Source organism: Malus sylvestris, chromosome 10 (genome assembly GCF_916048215.2).
Source record: "Malus sylvestris chromosome 10, drMalSylv7.2, whole genome shotgun sequence".
In the NCBI taxonomy this organism is placed as follows: domain Eukaryota; kingdom Viridiplantae; phylum Streptophyta; class Magnoliopsida; order Rosales; family Rosaceae; genus Malus; species Malus sylvestris.
This window is the reverse complement of record NC_062269.1, coordinates 40,381,020-40,397,805: the sequence shown is the minus strand read 5'-3', so window position 1 is coordinate 40,397,805 and position 16,786 is coordinate 40,381,020. Positions and strand designations below refer to the sequence as shown.

Here is a 16,786-nt window from a genome sequence, read left to right as displayed (position 1 = left end):
TTTCCCCTGAATTCAGTTATGCAAAACTACTAACTCTGAAATTTTTTCCATCAACTAGAGGTTGAATTATAGAATTACCAAAACAGAGATCAATATGGGAGGTCGATTGGGGTTCGAGGAAGATCAGTTTCTCCCATTGTGCCATGACAAGAGCCGTGGGAGAGCAATGACAGTTACTATTCACTCTAAAAAGTAATTATCCGATTATAAATTTATCCGATTAAAGACTGTCATCGCGGTTATCCAATGACAATGCCAATGCCATGACAATTAGGCAATAGGGGGGGGGGGGGGGGAGATGCCTTATAATTTAAATTGGGTGTCCTAGTCATAGGATCACAACATTGGACTCTTATGAAATCTGAATCAGGTTATGGCCTAGATGGAACTAGCCCAGCCCACTAAATTTAAAATAAATTAGGGTTTATTTGGAACTGCTTTTAAGATGCAAATGTTTTATGTAAAATTTTTTTGGAATGGGTAATGTAAGGGAGACTAAATTTAGAGACAAAGTTTTAAAAACTAAAGGACATGAAAGTTGATGATTGATTTATTACCTAAACATTGATAAATATGCTTATTCTTATTGGCGACTCATCATTTAGTTTGCAAATTTAATCTTCCTAGCATTCAATTTTTTTTTTTAAATGCAAGTAAATCTTGAAAAAACACTTGAAGTGCTTTTGGAACCTGTAAACAGTTTCTCTAAAAGTATTTTAAGTCATTTTAAACCCTTCTAAACAAGCCCTTATTAATTTGTTCGGTCTTGTTTGAAAATTTAAATAGAAACTTCTAACACATGAAGGTAGCTACCAATTAGTTAATAGTCAAGTTATTTCAAAGGCGTAAGACCGGCATGAGAATGAGATCAAACCCCGTTTCCATTGAATTTTGAGTTTGGGAAATAGTGGAAATCATCTCATCTGCAAATCTCTTATCGAAAGATGAGACCGAACATAAGACTCACAGTCATGCATGATAATTCTCGTAGCATAATTACTTAAATTACAATTCTGTCATTATCCATCCACCAACAAATTTGGTAAGTTGGGTCCTATACACAATAGACCGAACATAGGACTCATAGTCATGCATGATAATGCTCGTAGCATAATTACTTAAATTACAATTATGTCATCATCCATCCACCAACAAATTTGGTAAGTTGGGTCCTATACACAGGACACAGTACATGAAGCTATTAGGTTTACAAAGCCTGCCCACAGAGTCAAGGAACTACTTGGTCCACTGGGTTGGAAAAAGAAAAACAGTGTGTCACAACCACCCTTTGAATTCTGCTGCTAAAAACCTCGACCACAAATATACATGTCCATGTAGGCAAGGCTAATGAGCTATAGTCATCCAATTTTCAAGTTGAATGGAAATGGACATTGAACACCAGGCCACTTCCTACTCCCTATTCCCCATCCACACGTTTTGTCTTCCTATCTTTCCGCTACGCAATATTGCAACAGCGTCAACCACGAATTTTGGCCGAGCTCACAAAGGTTGATGGGTTTTTAGTACCATATGCATGACATACACCATCCGAAAGAGATTTACCTACTTTCGAAGATCTTATCATCATGATACTTGTCTTAAACTAGTCATGTAACATTAGAGTTTTTTATTGTTTGGGAATTTTATTTATAATTAATTTTGTATCTGATAATGTATAATTGACTTAACTTGTAATAGTGTCATATTGTCATGAATTTGGATCATTTCAGATTTCATTGTTCAGAGCTTACAATTTGGAACATTCAAAATGAATCCAACGGTCTCCATTAACTCATTCGATGGTCCAACTCGCACAAATCGAGAATCCGAATTATTTTTAAGCTACCAACTACCAAAGTGACTTCCTCTAATTAACCCAAATTTTAGAAGCCACGTGACAGCGTTTGTTCTAATGAAAGCCAAATTTCAACCTCTAAATTAATCATCACAACTACCCAGAGGAAATATTTTTAAAGCTTACAAACGCGTGAGTCCACAAGATTTTGTAGTTCACTGCAAATTAGACACCTGTGTAGTCTCTATAAATAAAACTGACACTTTGTGGTGTTGAGCTTATATATCTTTGACAATTTCACCCATTTCGGTGTCTAAATTCAAAGAGCAGTGAGTGCATGCACGACCAACCACAGATTTCTTGAATTGGGCCCAAAGGGTGTACCTCTACTCTCTACTCTTTAATAGTAGTGCTACGAGATTCACTCCAGATTTTTGTGTCAAAAGTTCATGAACTGAGAGAATCAGACCATTCAATTTTAATTTTGCGGTCTTCATTAATTCACTTCACTGGCTCACTTCACAAACCTAAAAACTTAAATGATCCAGATCTCTCTTTGTCTCTCTTGAAACATCTGAATGTCTTAATTCACAAACTCTGGACACAGAGATCCATAGCGGATTTCATTCCTACCCCACACCAATACATCCACTGCAAGGTTGGTGCCATTTGATGTGGCAAATGACTTTAACATAACCAAAAAAAAAATTGAACTCATTTGTTAAAAAAATACATTACAAGATGTGTAAAAATTAACTACTTTATAAGGTACTACTACAAGACCTTAAAAATGCAAAAATGATATTCTTATCATATATATTTCATATCACATTTGTATTATCTTTCTAATAGAGCAGGAACTCATATGAGTCTAAACGCTCAGTACTACATAACATTAAATGCTACGAGCATTGAATGATTTAGATTCAATGAACAATATAATCCAAACCAATACATATCATCCAATGCTCATAATATATAATGCCTACATCAATGTTCTCACTTTTTACAGGTTCCACTTAGGTGCTATATATATATATATATATATATATATATATATATATATATATATATATATATATATATATATATATATATATATATATATTTTAAATGCTACGAGTATTGGATATTTTAGATTCACTGGACAACATAATCCAAATTAATCCACATCTTTCGATACTCATAGCATTTAATGTTCCGTAACATGGAAGCATTTTTTGGTTGTTATTGTTAAAATTCGTCGGATGCTTTTATAATTGAAAATATGACTTTAGCCCCTAAAACTTAATTTTCTCCACATAAAACCCGACATATGTGTTTTACTTGAATAAAACCCATTGATTATATTCTACATCAGCAAATTCATTAAGTATGTTTGACTTCACAAATGTAAATTTTTTCAGATGCCTAAAATACCCCTATTTGAATGTTTGATGTACATAATTAATGCCATGCGGATTGTAAGGGAGAATTAGTGATTTTACAAAAAAAAAAAACATTAATGTTGTTAATTCATTGCCTAATATATAATAACATAAAACATGTCTAATATATGTTATTATACATGCTTAATTAAGTCAATAAAATCATATTTTACATATTATTAGGTAAATTATTTTACACACACACACACACACACATATATATATATATATATATATATATATATATAAATGCCTGATATATGTAAAATTCATGTAAAATAATTTACCTATAAAAAAAAACATTTGATTCAAATAGTGCACCTACTATTAAAATTTTAAAATGTTAAATTGCTTTAAAAAAAAAAATAATAATTTACCCAATATATGTAAAATACATTAAAATAATTTACCTACATAATAACAAAACCTAATATATGCAAAATTTACCTACATAATACACAATATTATTTTATTTGATACTAATTTACCTATTATTTGTACATATAATAAGAAAATGTGCATATAATAATAAATGTGCCAAATATATATATATATATATATATATATGTATGTATGTATATGATATTGATATATACAAAATTAAATACCTACATAACAAAAGAATGCTATTTGATTAAGAATTAATTTACTTACAAAATAAAGCAATGTTGTTTGATTAGAAGTTAATTTACCTATTATTTGTACATATATCTTATAATAACAAAATGTGACATATAATATATGAAAAATAAGTTACCTACAAAATAAAGGAATGTTATTTGATTCAATATTGATTTACCACATAATATATATTATTGGCTAATCATAAATTATAGGTAAATTAATTACATATAATATTTTTTAACATATATGTTAGTACTATGCATATATATATATATATATATTTATTTATTTATTTTAACCTAAAGTAGTACTATATACATATAGGTAAATTATATATATATATATATATATATATATATATATATATATATTGAACTTATAGTACTATATACTTTTGAACGTGTATATATATGTTAGGGGTAGTATGTGCAATAATTATTTGTGGTGAATAATAATATTTATTGATTTGATTTGAATATTGTGGCACAAGTTGTAAATATTTTGTAAAAATAGGTCAATTACCTTTTTACTTGACAATCTTTTTCAAATTTGAATTTTATTTGGATATTTAGAATTAGGTGGGTATTTATCTAAGAAATAAAAGTTGTAAGGGTTTATATCTAAAAAATTCATTTTTTTAATCTGTTATTCTTTGGCAGTTTAGCCAATAAACTCGCCTCATAAACTTAACGAGAGAGAGTGATTTGTGCACTTTCCCTGCTCAGAAGAAGAAAAGAATTCTCCATTTTTTTTGTAAAAAAGGAAAAAGAAAAAAGAAAAAAACCAGAGCCGGTTTTTAATACAAATAGCTGCAACTTGGCCTGCATCATTTGTTTTCAGCTTCTTCCTATATATTTATATATATAAACATACATATACACACACAGAGCCACGGATATAATATATACACACACCCCAGGGGCTTAACAACATAGAGAGAGAGAGAGAGAGAGAGAGAGAGAGAGGGAGAGATGAAGAAGTGCGAGTTGTGTGACTCTGCAGCAAAAATGTACTGCGAATCCGATCAAGCTAGCCTCTGCTGGGACTGCGATGTCAAAGTTCACGGCGCAAACTTTCTGGTGGCTAAGCATTCAAGAACTCTGCTCTGCCAAGTCTGCCAATCTCCGACCCCCTGGATTGGCTCCGGTCTCAAGCTCTGTCCAACTGTTTCCGTTTGCGAGAATTGTGTCAATAATAATGAAGGAAATCATCATCAAGACGAAGAAGAAGAAGAAGAAGAAGAAGAAGAAGAAGAAGAAGAAGAAGAAGACGACGAGGAAGAAGACGAGGACGAGGACGAGGAGCAGGATGATGGGGATAAAGATGATGATGATGACAACCAAGTTGTTCCATGGTCTTGTAAGCCTCCTCCGCCTGTGTCTTCAAGTTCTTCAAGCAGCAGGGAAGAAGAATGTTCCAGTGGAAGCATGAGCATATCCAGATCAACAACCAGAAGGGAACCCAGGTTGACCAGATCAAATAACCAACTTAATTTCAAGTGAATCTTTTCTACGAGTGATTGTTAAAATTTCAATGGGGCCATCGATCCTGTTATGTAAGCAAATTTACTGTGTTAACAAATTATTATGTTTGTAATAAGTCCAAGCCACTAACTTTTTCCTCAAAAGCATTGTAATTTAGCTTTGTCATTACACATTTTTATCCATTTTGTGCACAAAGTTCTGCAAGTAGCCAACTTCATTGCCATTGGTGCACATTGGGAATGATTTCCGTACATCCATTTAAACTTTCTAAACTCTTATATTTAATTTTATCCATGGATTTTTCTCTCAATTATTCAATTTAAGGGGCGATCGGAGTTAAAAGATCACTCCTCCTCTAAGTGGAGATCATACTGAGACAAGGATGCCATTTTTTAATGTCTCGAATTAATCACGAACTGTCATGTGGAGATGTTAATGCTTATAACAGTATGTGACTAACTTGAGATGTCTTCAGAATAACATCACTAGTGTAGGGGGATTGGCGAAATATTACATTGTCATCAAAATGTACACACATACAACGTGATGAGTGAGACACTCAGACAAGTGCATACAAAATATTAGAATATAATTTGACCTTACAAGTGGACCGATGCTTCACTTTAGCATCCTTAATTCCAATCAAATTAAATTATATTGATACATTTTTAAACTGGGGAGGGTTGATCTAAGCAGGTTGTTACTAGATTTGAGGAAGGCATACAAAATTGCTTCGTGTAAGAATATTGTATTACAAAAGGAAAGATTCTCTCGTACAACTAATTTTGAGTTTTTGTGACATTATTCGAACTATTAACTTTTGTTATGTATCCATAAAGCGAAACATCATTAAACATAAGTTTGATACGTGGTAAATTTTAAGAAGAGAATATCTCTAAGCTTAATCATGGGCGGTTGGTGGGGTAAAAGCATGGAACATGACCTCGTGGGGTACCATAAATCATGATTTAGCAAATAGTATTTTAGTTGCAAGTTGATTAGTGATCGTTAAGAAAGTTAATAAACAAAGATTAAGATTTAATGAAAAGAAACAAGGAATCAAGAAAGGGGCAGAGAGCGTCCTTGTGGATTTGTTTTGTGGTGGAAAATCGAAATTCTTTGCTTCTACTTGTAGAGGGAGAATATGGTTGTGGTGGTGGATCCAATTCAAAAGTTAAACATCTTGAGATGTGTGATATTTTGGATTTTTGTTGGATCGTCTCATTTACGATTATGTGTAATTTTTTTGGTCATTTGGTACGACTGTAATTCTGTTCGAAATGTCCACTTGCTCACGTTATAATATTTTTTTTTTTTTCATTCTGAACTATGACACATCAACTAGGTTGTATACTTAAATTACGACACGTTAATTAATAACACTACTTGTATATCGTCATTTACTTACCATCACCTAAGTAACTTCTTTCTTTCAGTTTAGATTGCCAAAACAATGAAATCATGATCATTGTAACAAGAAGACCCAACGAAAATTCCATTATGCTCTGTTGTATCCTATCCACCGAAATTTTTTGCAGTTAATTCTTGGTCTAGAAAATCTCCCTGACCGATTCTTTGGGTTAGAGTTGGCCGATCTTTATGAGGAAAATAGACAAACACTCCGCTTGCATATGGCAGCGAGCACAAAGGGTTGTGAACACAATACAAGTGTTATGTGCAGTTAGACGGCGACGTGATCTGGATATCGAGACCTAAGAAGGTGGTATATCTCGAAATGAGAGAGATACTAATACGAGGATTATCACCCTGTTAGAACCTACCCTAAACCCTAAGGAAAGATTGGGCCCCTGGGTCAGTGGAGGTCCTCAGGTATGGGCCTAAAACCGCATTTACCTTATAAAACCCCCAAAGGCCCAAACATTTACCCTTTCGAATATTTTGAATCACGAATACTAAAAGATGAAAGTGCAGGCTTTGTATGTGCAGAAAACTGGAAGGAACAACAAAGACAATCCATCCATTATTCATCATCCCGGAGCTTCATAAACATGGAAGGCAGTGAAAAGGTGGTTGAAACAACGATCAGTAGATTCAGGTAGCCGCCACAGACCGGAATAAAAGAAATTAAAAACAGAGACTCAATAGTACTGCCACACTTTTTCATACCACATGATTACACACGAACCAGGAGTATTTGATCAACATCATCTGAAAGCTCGTCCAGCATCTCCATCTGTTGTTCAGCGCGCCTTATCTGCGTCTGCAAGGCATAAATTCGGTATCAATTTTCAACCAAAGTATTGAGAGAGAGCGAGAGAGACTCAAATCATTACAAGGTAAACCATATAAAATGTACGGTAAAAGCTCTAACGAAATGAACTTATAAACAACACATGGGCTTGCTACTCACGCATAGTTAGTCCAAAATAATTGGTTCGAGGATAAATGCCAACAAATAAAGGATGAATTTCCAGATTACTATTGAACACTGAGTTGACTTAATCCTTCTGCACGGTAATGAGCACGAAGAAACATTTCACCAGATAATTCAATACCACATGGCCATCAGTATTCTGAAGAAACAACCTACTATATGAAACTCATCCAGCCGACTGACAATGTGGACTGCACGTTCAATCAAGATGCCTAAAATCATCATGAAACGCTTTTCGTTCAGTGTTCTTAAATCCTCAGTTTCCACTAGAAGAAACTTCTAATAAAGCAGGTTTCAGATAGTACAATGTATACCACACACTTAGCAGCACAACGATTGAAAGAATGGTAGTAAGGATCCACATTGAAAACGCCGAACACTAGCAAGGATACAATGCATACAAGCCCACGTAACATGACATCACAACTAGTAGTTACAATCTGCCATTTTTATTTGCCTGAATATTTATCAAGAATGGTAGTAGGGATCCACATTGAAAACATGAAGCACTGCCAAGGATGCTCCTATAAAAAACACTGGTTTCTCCTATTAATGCATGTGTTTTTTCCCCTTCTTTTTGGGTATATATTATTAGGAATGTTGGTCGCAAAACTTTAGTTTGTTTCAAAAGTATAAACACCATCAAAACTAATGTTTGTGCAACCGACCTATACTGATATTTCAATATACCAACAAAAAAAGAAACTAATGTTTGATGCCATGAAACATCATTTATAACGTGATCCCAATAAGGTCCCATGCAACCAACATAGTTCAACATGGACTTAAAATTCCACCACCAAGAAAATGCTCTAGGAATACAGATGCACTACCAGAGAAGCGTAAGCGTTTCCATAAATTATACATAACCAAACACAATCAAATGAAAACTTGAGACTCCGAATACCTAGTTGCTATATTTTACTAGAAGTCAAATGCGTGTACTTCAAGCCTTTAAAGGTTCAACTGGTGCTAAAACTAGACAATGAATGCTGAAACGGCCTTAAACTTGATGTCTCAAAATCTAAAGGAGAATGTTAATGATGAAGCCATTATTTGTGGATTACATTTAAATCAGAAAAATGAAAAGCGACAAGCAAGTGGATCATGCCCTTGCCTCACATCCACCCAGGTGTTTAACTACTACAACTTATCACTCTCGGAAAATAAACTGCCACCTACTTACGTGTATTACGTACTAAACAAATATGTTACTTCGGAAAGAATGACAAAAAGAAAAAGAAAAGGAAACCATCTAATTAACCCCGACATGACAAAGAAGGCTTTTATGACGTTTCTTGTTCCTGAATGCAATGTTTTCGGTACAAGAGATAAAACAAAGGAAACAGACAACTTTGTCAACTTGTGGATTTGCACTGGCTTAGATGGAGCCTTAAAGAATTGGACCGCTTGAGTAAACAAAATTCGGAAAGCAAGAACTTTAACATACTAGAGCATATCATCATCAAACATACTCAGGTTGAAAAGAAAATGAATGCAGAAAGTAGTAAATTTGATGGATTTGAAGCAGGATTAACAACTAATAAAAAATTAATCCAAAGATACTCTCGAAGCACGAATCTTTAATCAGACATTAATCCAAAGCTAATCCCAATCAAACGCACAACTACGGTACTAATACTAACCATGAAATTTGATGGATTTAAAGCAGGATAACAACAAATGATGTTAATAATCGAGAATTAAAGAAGAATAGCAGAGCGAGAGAGCTTAAAGTTCAAACCTTTATCCAAAGCGTCATGAAACTCCGGCTCCTCCTCAGGCACGACGGGGCAGTCCAATTTACCTTGCTTTTCAGCGTCGTTTTCATCATCCTTGTCATCGGAGAACCTCACGACGATCACAGGACAGACGCAGTGGTGCACACAGTAGTCACTGACACTGCCGAGCCTGGCCTTGGAGGTCCGCTTCGAAGCCCCGAATCCCCGGCTGCCCATCACGACGGCGCTGAGGCCGAGCCTCTCGACCTCCAAGCACAACCGCTCCTTCATGTCGTGGTCCTTGACTATGTGGATCTTGTATGGCGTCTTGGCCTCCTCGAGCGGCCTGGCGAGGTCGTTGGCTTTGGTGACGGTGAAATTATCGAAATCGTCCTCGAGCTTCTGCTGGGACTCCTGGTCTTCGGGGATGGAGACGTCGGTGGCGCCCCAGTCGGCGCCGTAGAGGACGCTAGTGGGGCGGACGTGGAGGAGGATGACAGCATCGCCAGGGCGGAGGTAGTTCTGGACGGCCCATTTGACGGCGAAGGCGCTCTCGTCGCTGAGATCGACGGCGATCCCGATTCGGCGCTGGGCTCCGGAGGTGGGCGTCCCGCTCGGAGGGTAGCGAGGGGACGACGGTTGGACTACGATTGCAGCGGCGGACTGGCGATCTCCGGGTTCTGATAACGGGCTCTTTCTGGGAGAAGCCATGGGGAGTTGATTGGAATATTTGGAAAGAAAGACGGCAAAAGGATTCAGGTGGTTTCTTTTGAGTAGAGAGAGAGTGTGTGGAGGTCGCAAATGTTTTCAGGAAAGAAGAAAGAGAAATTATATCGTTTTATACTTCCATTTTGGGTAATTTTTTAACTGTGCTTTTTGTCAATTAGGTCTTAAGGCAATTTTTTTTTTAACTAAAGGTCTTAAGGCAAATTAAATTATGGTTCAAAAATAAAATAATATACTTTTATCTTCTTTTTTTGGGGATTTATTTATTGAATTTTACATTTTTTTCTTCAAATAACCTAAAATAACAAGGTTTTTTTTTAAACAATAGTAGATGAGATTGACATAACTCGTCATTTTGATGTTTGAGATTCGAAATCAATAAAAATTGTCTTTAAGTTTGTCCACCATCAATCAATCACTAGCATATGGGCACACACAAAGTGTGTGAGAATTTTTTTTTTAATTATTTTTTATAATTATAGATATGTTATGATCAAGGAAGAAAATATCGGTAATATCGGAAATATCGGTAGTCCGAAAACACGGAAATATCGATGGAAATATCGGGATAATATCAATATCGATAAAAATTATATGGAAACCACGGAAATTGTAAGAAAAACTTGGAAATTTTTATTGAAACTTTGCATGATGTTTATTTAGTCAATTATCTATTAGTTTATCACAAAAAATTGGAAGGAAATGCATTGCATGATGGATTTAACTGATTTAAGTTGATTATATAGCGAGCTGGCAAACATTGTGAGTGTAGAAAATATGTAGTAATTAATGAAAGAAGTTTAAACACACCATAATCATTTATATATAATGAATTAGTACAATATTTTACACTTTATACATTACATGGTAAGATACATGGTGACTTAGTACCACATAGAGTTCCTATGGGGTGCGTTTGGTACGTGGGACGGGACGGGACGGAACGGGACGAGGCGTTCCGTCCCGCGTTTGGTGCGCCAAAAATGGGTGGAACGGGCTGTTCCACGGGACAGATTTTGAGTGTTTTTGCGTTCCACCTCCCCCCTGGAACGGGTTTGTTCCACGTTTGTGGAACGCAATGTTTTACCATTTTAAGACAAATATACCCCATGTCTTTTTCAAAAATTACACCTTCGTTCCGTCCCGTCCCGTCCCGTTCCGTTCCGTTCCGTCTGCGTACCAAACGCACCCATGAGGTTCAAAATTTTCACTATCTTCGTCATCTCTATGTGTAGAGTAAGTGAATTTTAGCATATTTTCACAAAAACATAAGTGATATGGTGGTCAAGGTGTTGAAGGAGTAAAATGGGAGGGGTTCGAATCCCCTTTGTGTTTTTTTAAATATAGAAATTTATCCTAGATAATAAATATTAGCTTGCAAGCCTTGCAGACATCTTAACAACCATATAAATATTACAGGCTGAATATGTAATTACAAACACATCTATAGCGAGTTGGATACGGTCTAGGTGTGTGGTTGACAAAGGGAGGGGTTTGAATCCCCTTGGTATTTTTTTTTGCAGTTTGCCCAAATACCCTCTAAGTTGCCCGAATAGGCTATGGTTTCTCTTTTTCCTTGTTAGGCGTTAGGCTCTTTTCTTTTTTCTTTATTATCTTTGTATTTTGCCTGACTTGGGCATAGTTCTTGCCCGACATAGGTTGTTATTTCCTTTGTTTGAGTTGCCCGAAAGGGCTTTGTTTTTGTTTTGTTTTTATGGGACTGGTGCCCAAATTACAATAATTATAATTATATATAATATATATATTTTACTTTTCTTCCTTTATTTTCTTATGTACGTTTTGCGTTCTTCATCTTGCTTTCAATAGATCAAAGCAACAAAAAATAAATAAAAAGGAGAAAAGGAAAATATAAAAAAAAATCTGGGCCATTTTCCTTGTTTTTACAGTTTGCCCGATTACCCACTTTTCCTTTTCTTTATCCTGTCCCATTCTTGCCCGAAAGAGCATCTGTCTCTTCCTTTTTTTTTTCTATTATTTCTTTCTCTCACTCTCTTCTCTTTTCTGCACTGTCTCTCTCTCTCGAAACCCTGTTACCTCTCTCCCTCTCTTGCCGTGACCACACACACACACGCAGCAGCACCATCTGCTCGACTCGAGCAGATCGAGGACACCACCATCATCACACATCATCAGATCGAAGCTTCCGATTTACCTTTTTCTGTTGAATTTCTCCAGTTAGGTAAGCTTCGGATTTACCTTTTTCTGTTGAATCTGTTCTAGATTGAAGCTTAGATGTGAAATTGAAGTTCTATCTCGTGTTTTTGCAAGGTTTTTGGGATGAAATCGGCTCGGGAATAGTCACACCCATCTCCGGCGAGGCTGTAGAACCTCCGGCCTTCTTCTCCGTCCAAACTTTTACGATAATATCGGTAATATCGCGATATTATCGATAATATCGCGATATTTGGCCGAAAACCATTCGGATACCACTTAGAATATCCATCACCCGAAAAATCGATAATATCGGCGATATTTCGCCGATATTATCGGCATTTTCTTCCATGGTTATGATTACATGGGGGTGATGCTTTGAAAAAAAAATAGCAAAATTTGATTATGTGAAATTACATTTCTGCTCCATATTTCTTATTCATATTATGTTTTAATTAAAGGGTTAAACTTGTAATTTTATAGAATTTTGATTGACAATTAATGTTTTATTAATTAATAGAGATAATGACCAAAATTGAAAGTATTTTTATTATTTTATTCTTATTTAATGAAAAATATTTACAAAAAAACTAATTTTTTATTACGAAGAGACCAAAATAATTTATATTAGACTCAGTAACTATTTTAAATCACAAAAATTAAAATGAAAACTTATGTCAGTAACTATTTTACCTAAAAAGACAAATAATAAAATGACAATTTGAGCTACGCTAACGTGCGCGACATGTCGTTTCAAATGGCGGTGCTAATAAAACTCCAAAATCCAAATCCGATTTCAAGTGTTCCCCCAAATTGATTAGGGCTGCTTTTGTATCTCCCTCCCCAAATTCCCAAATCGAAAGTCCCAAAATCCACGATCAGAAGAGTTGGATTTTAATCCAAATTCCCAATCATCCGCTGAGAAAAGATGCCGCAGAGGCACTCGAAGAACAACAACGACCTCGCTTTCTTCACCTACGACGAGAAGAAGAAGCTCGGCTATGGAACCCAGAGGGAGCGGTTGGGCAGGGACTCCATCAAGCCCTTCGACGCCTGCTGCCTCTGCCTGAAACCCTTCATCGACCCCATGTGCTGCCAGAAAGGCCACGTCTTTTGCAAGGAATGCATTCTCGAGTGCTTGCTTTCTCAGAAGAAGGATATCCATAGGTATGTATGCCGCTTCTCCCTCTTTCTCGAACTCTCTGTTTTTGCGAAATTTTGATTGTTATTTGTCCAGTCCAATTTGGTGTCTTTTTTTCCTGTGAATTTGACTTTGATGTGTTGAATTGCTTGGTTTTTCTGTTGGATTGAGATTTTGAAGTGGCTAAGAGCTTTGGAGTCGGAGATTTAGGTTTCTAGATGATATGAATGTTAGGGGGTACCCGAGACCGAAAGATTTCAGCTTTAACAAAGTGGAAGGTACTTGGTTGTGAAATAAACCAACTTGAAATGCATAGAGAACACTAATATCTTTTGAAAACCCCCCGTACTGCATTGAATCGCAAATTTCGAAAGTGGGATTTTGCTTGGGGATCATAAGTTCAGTGCCATCTGTATTTGTTTTTTCATTGGCATTGAATCCCTTCAGAAACAAGCTTGCTTTGTTAAGGCATAAGTTATAGGACCCGTCTTGGAGGTTGCCATAGGGTATCCCATTTGAATTACGTTCTGCCCTGCCGTGTGGTATGTCTCTCTAGTCCATATTTTTAGGTGACGAAAGTTTTTTCCTAATATGCTTGAGTCTGTTTTGTTGTCACATCAGAATGTGATGTTTTTGTTACTATTGTTTACTACTTCAACGGGGTTTTCTTCGAAGGGATTAAAGAGGTTCGGAGAAATACGAACTATTTTAATTTAATTGAAATGGTGTAGTTTTGGTTCCTTGAGATCCCCTCTTGACTGTTGTTTATTTTATTTTAAAAAGTTTACTATTATTAGGGGGAGGGGGAGAGTTCGAAACTAATACAACAATTTAGGGGAGGGGGAGTTTCAAACCCTGGACGCATGGGCAAAAACCCAACACCCTGTCCCCTCTTGACTAACATAATCCTTATATAGCTCTTCTTTATATACTTGGTTGGTAGTATAGTTTTATATTCTCATTACTGAATGGGATTGCTTTATACTGGGGAATCTGGTTCATAGATTTAGTGTAATTCCCTAGAGTCTATTGGTTTTGTGACTCCTTGGGAGACTTCAAGAGAAAGTGGACTATGAATCCAGTTATTTGTATAACGGAGCCAATTTTGGGACTGTAAAACTAATTTTAAGCATTTAAGCGTGGTTATAGCAAATGCAACCTTCTGCTGATTGTTAGCTTTGTAGTTGCCTGTTCTTGATGTTTTTTGGTTTCCACGAGGCTTCCTATGGAAGATGTGAGTTTGGCCCAGCTTGATGATGCCTTTTGGTTTTATTTCCTTTCAGTAGATCTTGAGTAAAATTTCACCAAGGTGTATTATATATATAGAAATTCTGTCACTTGTATGGTTTGTGCTTAAGGTGTTTCTTCTACTTGGCAGAAAGCTAGCTGCACATACTGCTCAGCAGAAGCAAGAAAAGAACGAGGAAGAAGATAGGCTTGTGCAGCAGAAAGCTAGAGAGCTTGAGGCTTTTGATCAGCAAAACCATGGTGCAATTCCACAATACAATGATAGAAACCAGAGCCAAGATAAGACAGGTTTCCATGGGGCGAATAGTGTGAAGGTCACTTCTTATGAAGAGGAGGCTCTTCGGACAATGAAAGCCTTTTGGCTGCCTTCTGCTACACCGGCAGCTCCTGTTAAAGTAGATGCTCCCTCTACGAGCACGGTCTGTCCGGAAGGAAATGAGAAACTAACGCTGAAGTCCCTATTCTCTGTGTACTACACAGAAGACAATAACGAGAAGAAGAAGAAATCATCTCTGGATAAGACATTTATATGTCCGAGCTGCAAGGTTACTTTGACCAACACGCTGTCGCTCGTGGCCCTTAGTTCATGCGGGCATGTCTTTTGTAAGAAATGTGCCGATAGGTTCATGGCTGTAGATAAGGTTTGCCTCGTTTGCAGCAAGGGATGCAAGGAAAGGAACTTGGTGAACTTGGCAAAAGGAGGAACAGGCTTTGCAGGGCACGATGATAATCTTGAAGCAAGAGACTTTAAGCATTTGGGGAGCGGTTCCGGATTAGGGTTGGTGAGGCCTGCCGTGAAGACTTAACCTCGATCTTTTACCGTTCGTTGATGGTAATACACACTAAGTTCATCCTCAAGAAAAGAGAAGAGAAGTTGCACCAAAGATTCTTCTCTTTTGTTGTGGCTTTTATCATTTTGTAGACAGTATGTGTAAGTTGATTGTGCCTATGCATTGCTTGATCATGTTTTATTCTGCAACATGTATACTTTCTTGCCTGAGGTTATCATTGTGAAGGTATTCAAAAACTTATTACACGCTTTTACATGTGCAATTGTTACATAAACGTTCTTGTGCGTGGAAAGTTTTTTCCGGTTTAACATAGTAACGAACCAAAGAAACGAGAGATTTTCTATTATGCTGGAACATGGGCACATACGTTAAATGTTATTACACAAATGGAGGATATTTGAAAAAAAAAAAAAACTTTTATCTCTTTATATAATAATATATGAGTCCCGTGCATATTGTAATGGGATGCCCACATGGATCAAAAGCTCGTGCTTATCTAAAACTAAATCCATACAGCAATGAGCCAGCACTATCGGTCCCCACGCACGAGATGCATATCACATCATACAAATGTAGTCCAATTCATAACACTGTTAATTAATTAATCATTACATTAATAAACCCCAATTATTAAAAAAAACATGGTTAAGTCACAAGGGATTATGCATGAAATGCCGCAAATACAGCTCACAGTCCCGTGGGCGCTGTCGACGAGCACTCGCGGGCACTTGAGGCTAACCCGTGTTGATTCTTTTCTCACTCTCCATTATTGCTTATTTGACTTAAGCCTGTTTTTGTATTGAGGTGATTCTGAAAAAAAAACTGGTAAACATTCAGCTTCAGCTTTTTTTTCACAGTTTTTGGTGAAAAAAAACCAAAAACAAGAAGCTGCAAAACCTAGCTTTGAAAAGCCGGCTTTTTTCACATATGTTTTACATAAAAATTTACCAAACACTATAATACTGTTTTTTTTTTCAAAAGTATTTTTACAAAAAAGTTTACCAAACACTCTACAGCTTTATTTCACACCCGCTTATTCTCATAGCACAGCAGAAGCAATTTTTTTTTGAAACACAGCAATGCCAAACCAACCCTTATTCCTTATCCATCGTTTTAATCCATAGTAATTATATAATTTGTCTTTCCGATGAAGTAAGATTGATTTGTTAATCTTAGAATATTATTATCCCCACTAATGACTTAACCCAATATGTTGAACCATAATTCAGCCTCGTCCCTCTGTTTTTTTAATAATGTCGACT

At 36.1% G+C, this 16,786-nt stretch overlaps 3 protein-coding genes across 3 annotated transcripts; 2 read left to right on the top strand and 1 right to left on the bottom strand.

The window, feature by feature from the left end:
- The first annotated feature begins 4,594 nt into the window (after positions 1–4,594).
- Positions 4,595–5,473, top strand: LOC126585135 (uncharacterized). The gene has a single exon (XM_050249525.1). The coding sequence runs from the start codon at positions 4,818–4,820 to the stop codon at positions 5,346–5,348; it is 531 nt and encodes a 176-aa protein (XP_050105482.1). The 5' UTR covers positions 4,595–4,817; the 3' UTR covers positions 5,349–5,473.
- Positions 5,474–7,288: 1,815 nt separating this feature from the next.
- Positions 7,289–10,273, bottom strand: LOC126586086 (universal stress protein PHOS32-like). The gene is made up of 2 exons (XM_050250786.1): positions 9,470–10,273; positions 7,289–7,551 (listed from the first exon to the last, which is right to left on the bottom strand). The coding sequence occupies exons 1-2, from the start codon at positions 10,155–10,157 to the stop codon at positions 7,532–7,534; spliced, it is 708 nt and encodes a 235-aa protein (XP_050106743.1). The 5' UTR covers positions 10,158–10,273; the 3' UTR covers positions 7,289–7,531.
- A 2,853-nt stretch (positions 10,274–13,126) lies between these two features.
- LOC126586085 (E3 ubiquitin-protein ligase CSU1-like) lies at positions 13,127–15,798 on the top strand. Its single transcript, XM_050250785.1, has 2 exons — positions 13,127–13,511; positions 14,864–15,798. Exons 1-2 carry the CDS (start codon positions 13,273–13,275, stop codon positions 15,537–15,539), a joined length of 915 nt encoding a protein of 304 aa, XP_050106742.1. The 5' UTR covers positions 13,127–13,272; the 3' UTR covers positions 15,540–15,798.
- Positions 15,799–16,786: the final 988 nt, after the last annotated feature.

Coding starts and splice junctions, on each gene's coding strand:
- LOC126585135 (XM_050249525.1), top strand. CDS start 4,818: ATGAAGAAGTGCGAGTTGTGTGACTCTGCAGCAAAAATGTACTGCGAA.
- LOC126586086 (XM_050250786.1), bottom strand. CDS start 10,157: ATGGCTTCTCCCAGAAAGAGCCCGTTATCAGAACCCGGAGATCGCCAG. Junction 7,552..9,469: donor TCATGACGCTTTGGATAAAG/GTTTGAACTTTA, acceptor TATGCCTTGCAG/ACGCAGATAAGGCGCGCTGA.
- LOC126586085 (XM_050250785.1), top strand. CDS start 13,273: ATGCCGCAGAGGCACTCGAAGAACAACAACGACCTCGCTTTCTTCACC. Junction 13,512..14,863: donor CAGAAGAAGGATATCCATAG/GTATGTATGCCG, acceptor TCTACTTGGCAG/AAAGCTAGCTGCACATACTG.